This window comes from Dendrobium catenatum, unplaced genomic scaffold (assembly GCF_001605985.2).
Source record: "Dendrobium catenatum unplaced genomic scaffold, ASM160598v2 fragScaff_scaffold_943, whole genome shotgun sequence".
Lineage (NCBI taxonomy): Eukaryota > Viridiplantae > Streptophyta > Magnoliopsida > Asparagales > Orchidaceae > Dendrobium > Dendrobium catenatum.
Window position 1 is genome coordinate 753,960 of NW_021319405.1, and position 6,356 is coordinate 760,315.

Here is a 6,356-nt window from a genome sequence, read left to right on the forward strand (position 1 = left end):
CTTTACGAAAATTTTATCACCGGTAAACACAACCCCCATCGAAAAATCCCTAAGTCTACCTAAACTCAAAATAATCCACCATATTCCGAGTGAAAATAATCAACTGGTAATATTTTTGCGGCATTCCTATAGGAAAAATTGAAAAAAAAAACAAAAACACTCAAATCTGTTCCCGTAAAAAATCTATCCTAGATACTAGTTTCTGAATTTCTGATGGATTTTAGTCATTTTTCGACTGAAATGGATGTTGAAAAATGGCATTTTTCCAATAGATTTTCATAGAATCTGGAATTGAAAAGAAAGTTAATTTGTAACTTGGTTAAGTCTTTATATAAACTAAAACAAGCTCAAAAAATGTGGCATGAGAAGCTTCATAGTATATTAATATCTAATGATTATAAGATTAATGAAGCTAATACTTGTATTTATTATAAATTTGATAGTCCAAAATTAGGATTAATTATTTGTATTTATATAGATGATATACTTATTTTAAGATATAATATTTCTAAAATTGCAAAAACTAAATTTTTTCTATCTTCAAAATTTGATATGAAGGATTTATGAGAAGCAGAAGTAATATTAAGAATAAACAAAGGAAAATGAATTGATGGAATTATAATTTCTCAATATCGCGTACTCTTTGTAGAAAAAATATTGAGGAGGTTTGGACATTTTAATTATATACATGTTAGTACTCCTAATAATTATAAATTTGGGTAAAAGTGTATCTCAATTTGAGTATGTTCATATTATAGGTAGTCTTATGTATTTTATGAATTGTACTAGGTCTAATATTGCTTATATTGTACATAGGTTTAGTAAATATACTCATAATTCTAATAAAGATCATTGTACTATTTTAGTGAGAATACTTAAATATTTAAAATGAACTTCTAATTTAGCACTTTTATTTTTAAAGGATTTAGTGATGCTAACTGAGTCTCTAGTTCTGATGAAACAAAATCTACTAATTAATATATTTTTTACTTTGGGTGGTGGAGCTATATCTTGGAAGTCTTCTAAACTGATTTGTATAGCTCGATCCACTATGGAATTAGAATTCATTGCTTTAGAAAAAGTAGGAGAAGTAGAATGGCTAAGAAATCTCTTAGCCAATATTCCAAATTTTTAGCGAAATATCTCATCGGTGTGTCTACATTGTAATTGTCAAGTGGCAATAACTAGAGCTAAAAATAAAATATATAATGGGAAGAGCAGGCAAATTCGTCTATGATATAATATTGTGAAACAATTGCTAAATGATGAGATACTATCTCTAAGGCACTAATGTTTATGTATTTTATCTTTTGTTGTGAACAAATTCTTATTCTAAATTTTACTTTTTTTTTGAAAATGTGGGGGATTGTTATATTTTATATTTTGCAAAAGAAAATTTGTAACATAAATAATTATTACTGTTGCAACTGAAATAATTATTACTATTGGAACTGAAATAATAATTATTATTGTAACTGAAATAATTATTAGTGTTGTAATAGAAATACTTATTGTTGTAGTAACGAAAATAATTATTATATTGTAACGGAAATACTTATCGTTTTTGTAATGAAAATACTTATTACTATTGTATGACCTGATTTGAAAACTTTTTAATTAATTATCATAACATTTGTAATTAAAATGATCATCTATTTCTGATATATATATATATATATAAGGCATTCTTGGGTATAATGAAAAAAAAAATTATTTTCATCATTTTCTCCACCATACATATGTTCAGAGCAAATATCTACATTGTTATTCCTACTTTCCACTGTGAATAGTGCTAATCACTTTGAAGAGTTCGTTAAATTTTGGGAGTTAGACCGATGTGTACCTTTTCACTTGGGAGTGGCGCGCATAAATCTAACATTAAGAACAATGCTTTGCACGCCTCGATCTATTTATTTGATAAGTTTTCTAATTACAATTGTCTTACAACTCTTCTATTATTTACAACATTTGGCAACAATATGAATCTTTTTTCTCTATTGTCTTATTTAAATCTAATAAATAAATGTCATTTTTAATACTTTCAAACTAAGTCTTTTAGGTGTACATCTATCTTTCTTAAGTTATGCTAGATCTAAAATATTTACTCTCCTAATCGGGTCATCAGAAGTCCGATGCTTTGTATTAACTAGTTTATAAATTATATAAATAAAAACGAGGAACTGAATGAAGAGCAAGTATGAGTGTTTCTTACTGGATAATGAGCATGTTCAGGCTGCAAATTCGACTGCGTCTTCAACGGAGAAACCCAATGCTGAGGTCTATAGATTGGTTGAGGAACTCCTGCTACTGGTGGTGGTGCAAATCTCTGCATTCGTTTCAGTTTTTATCAAAACAGTTCAGCGTTTTTACATGAAAATCAACAGAAGAACTTCATATAAGTTGACACATAATATTAAAAATATCTGAAAAGAATTTAATTTCTAATTATTTTTAAAAGAATAATTGAATGAAATATCTTAATTTGTCGCTCATATGACTATATTTATATAATACGATAGAGTTCTATTCCATATGTTTGAAAAAGAATAAGACCAGTTAAACAAAATTTAGAAAGAATCTTTGGAGGGGACATATGCTTAATAGAAAGTTGAATAAAATATACATTTGATATTTTTAAGAACGAAAAATAATGTAGGGATCAATTTGATAATGTTCGAATCATGAGTAATGGTGAGAACAACTAAGGTTTCATTTGAAACAACTTTCTTACTATTTTATTTTTCTAACCACAATCACAATATCTATTTGACCGTGATTTTTTGTTGCTTTCAAAAAATATTTGTACTAAGCTGCTTTCCACAACAGTTTTAAAAACTTACTTTCTTTACGTCAGGAGGAGAGGGTCATGAGATCTATCTAAGAAAACCGTTCCAAAAGAAGCCTAAATCAAAGTCATATAAGTACATAGATGATTTAATAATCAATTAAAAAATGGTTAAATTGTTTATATATGCACCTTCTTTACCTAAAAAAAGTAGCCATAAATTCATTTTATCTAATTAAAATGGTGATTAAAATATCATTTCCTAAATTTTTTAAATAGAGCTAAAAACTAATATTTAATCACACCATATAAAAAAAAGTATGTTTATTAAACATGTGCAATATTCAATCTTTTTGGATGAATTATTCAAAGAAAAAAATTGGTTAGTATGTCCTTGCCAAATTTTTTATTAAAATGGACTCTAAATTTATTTTGAGATAAAAGCAACACATATTATTTATTTTTCGCACCAATCTTATGAAAATTTTGAATAAAAAAACATAAACGATTCAGTCAAACAAAAAGCTGAACGAAAAGGAAAATAGAATGCACATACCATTACAGGCAATGGATGAGGCATGAAATGAGGTGCTGAGATGACTGCACTTGGTCCCCATCCTTCTGCTGCGCCCTACAAAAGTTACAGGACAAATAAGCTTATCATTCACGTGAAAGTAAGAAAAGACGGAAGAATAAGGGAATTTGAGAGAGAGAGAGAGACTACTCTTTGGTAATGAGGTTGCCAATAGGCTATATAGTTTGGTGGCCGAGGCGGCCATGGATGAACCATTGGTGGTCCGTCGAGGGTCGGATGGCCCCATACATGCAACGGTCGGAATTGTGAAGGAGGGAAGCCTATGCTTGGGGAAATCCATGGCTTATTTTCTTTCTTTTTAACGTTCTTTGCGTTGTATATTAGCCTCCGCTGGCTCCAGCTTGCAGCCTCTGCCTCTCGTGCAAGCAAATGCTTGCGGTGAGTTCGATATTTCTGCGTGATCAGATTATGAGATGATTATGATTTCATGAACAGCATTAGGATTACTCCGTTTAAAAATTCTTCACAGAAGAAACTGATAAATTAATATTCATTTAAATGTGAGATTTTAGATGTGAAGCAGTTGTCTGAGAGTAATTTTCATTTAAATGTGCTTTGATAAAGGCGTCGTTTGGGACGGCTTTTTTTCTACTTCTTAAGAAATAATAAGAAAGTAGTCTCAAAGGAATCCAAAGTCTTGTAGTTATAGCTATTCACCCAATTAACTCATAGGCTAGTTCATTGAGAGTAATTTTCATGTTGGGCTAGGGCTTCCATTCAAATAGTTGGTTGTTAATAATTTTCTTGAAATTCCTCTAACTTTAGGGCAAACTCCCTAGAGCACATAGTTAGCCATAGCATGACAAGATAATATAAAATATTACTGAAAGTTTCTACCAAATCTCTTTCTTATTTGCTCTATTCATAAGAGTTCATCAAGCTCGTTGAAGCAATTATCTAAGAGACTAATTGTGGCATAGTTTTTCTCTCTTAATTTTTCTTATTTTTTTGAACTTTGATTCATTTGTCTAGTAAGGTCTTGGAATCCTTTCACATTCAGTTTTGAATTCAATAAGGTTGTCCCTTCCTCTTTCATACACACCTTCGCATGTATATATATATATATATATATAGCATGCCACACGAATAACTTCATGTGTTGAGAATTTATTACCGTTATTGTTCTTTAGAACTTCAAAACTTTGAATGATATAGTTTTTTTTGCAACAAATTAAATAAGGATTATAGAATTAGTATTTTTTTAAGAGAACAATTATGGCTAAATTTAAGAAAAATGAAAGAAAAAGGTCAGAGAATCCATCCAAGGAATTCCATGGCTGATGACAAAATTGAAAGCTCAATTATAATCTAAAAGAAATAAAATTAAACATAGTGAATGAATCTATAGGATTTCAAAATGACTGATTAATTACTCCTTAACAATTTATAATATATAGTTTTTGTAATAAAGAAAAAAATTTAAAAAAACAGTACTTGTAGATGGCTAGCAACGTTGTGCCTTGTAAGGTTGTGAATTCCCATAATTTCCAATATCCTCGAAGGCACAGCTTTGTCCAGTCCCAACTGCTCCACCGCCTGCACAAATCTCCGGTGCAAATCCGGCGTCCAATCCACCTGTAATCACCAATATCCAAACTGGTCATCCTTATATGTATCTGTGCATATATAATATATTTATATTACACATCTTCTCATGCTTCTCGTGACCTCCTGTCCTTTCCTACTGCCCAATTAGAGCTCTTCTTATCCATTTACTTTGAATAAAAGTGCATCAATCTTCAATCTTTTTTACCTTCACTTTCTTCTTCCCATGTGAGCGTTTCACTGCCGTCGCCTTCGCACAAGTTAGTTCATCTTTCTTCTCCTCCCTCTCCTGTGAAGAGCTCTTCTCTTGGTCCTCTCCTCCTGCCGAGAATCGTCGTTGAGGTTCGGAGAGTTGGAGCTCAGCGGGAAAGAGGTCTCCATCGACGTCGAAGCCTTCGAAGATGCAGCTGAAATCGATGTTTTCGAGGAAGTCGTCGCCGAGGAAGGCGTCGCAGATGCCTTCTCTGTCTTCAGCGCCGGAGTTTGGTAGGGGTGAGAGTGCAAGCATCGATCGCTCTATTCTTTCAGTGTGTGCAGCGATATGATTTGTTTGAAGGGAAAGAACTTTTGATGGATGTATGGGTTATGAGATTCGACGTGCGTTTGGCTGCATGGGAATATTGTTTATTGCTTTCGAGATTGTTTTCTCCCCGGAGGCCATGGCCGGGAGCGAGAGCGAGCGAGCGAGCGAGCAAGAGAGAGAGAGAGAGAGAGAGAGAGAGAGAGAGAGAGAGAGAGTATGAGCGGATTTCGAAGAGATTGGATCTTAACCACAACTTCACTTAGATTTCTTTTAACAAATGATTAGGTGTTTTGACTATAGAGAGAGAGAGAGAGAGGAGTTTAGTGTTATCATAAAATGAGCTATATAATCGCGCATTATTTAAAGATGTGGCTTAGAAATTATTTTGATTGATAATATCAGTTGAAGATCAATTATTTGATTTGGTAATATTTTTAAATAATATTTAACATCAGACAAATGTATCAGTATTAAAATGATAACACGGTATCTAATTGATGGCTACATAATAAAAAACAATCAGAATAAATTATTTTAATATCATTTATTTAATAATAATATAGCTATCTAAATAATATAAGATAATATTGAATTAAAGGTTCCATAATATTAATTTTATGCCGAATTTTTAAAGAGTTGTAATTAAAAGAACAGTTTTACTCATATTTGTTAATATTTTTAATCGCATTTATGAAAAAGTGACTATTATTTAAGTTATTAATATTTTTAACAACATTATAACTAAATTATGTCTAATAGATATTGTTGCGTCTTGGAGTATTCACGGCAGTAGAGAAATATAGTTTAACGTCTTAGCATTGTATGAAGATCTAGCACACAATCAGATAAGAGAGCAGGTGAAGCATTCATAAGTGACACCAGAGTTTTTACGTGGAAATCCTTGAAAA

The 6,356-nt window shown here is 31.2% G+C and overlaps 1 protein-coding gene across 1 annotated transcript in view; it reads right to left on the minus strand.

Annotated features, from left to right (window-relative positions):
* The window catches only part of LOC110092328 (probable transcription factor GLK1), a 16,634-nt gene extending 10,877 nt beyond the window's left edge, over positions 1-5,757 (minus strand). The window contains exons 1-5 of the mRNA XM_020816833.2: positions 5,134-5,757; positions 4,815-4,955; positions 3,510-3,773; positions 3,342-3,416; positions 2,213-2,326 (exon numbers count right to left, since the gene is read on the minus strand). Coding sequence (XP_020672492.1) covers positions 2,213-2,326; positions 3,342-3,416; positions 3,510-3,773; positions 4,815-4,955; positions 5,134-5,433 — 894 coding nt within the window. The 5' untranslated portion in view covers positions 5,434-5,757. The remainder of the gene's footprint in view (positions 1-2,212; positions 2,327-3,341; positions 3,417-3,509; positions 3,774-4,814; positions 4,956-5,133) is intronic.
* Positions 5,758-6,356: the final 599 nt, after the last annotated feature.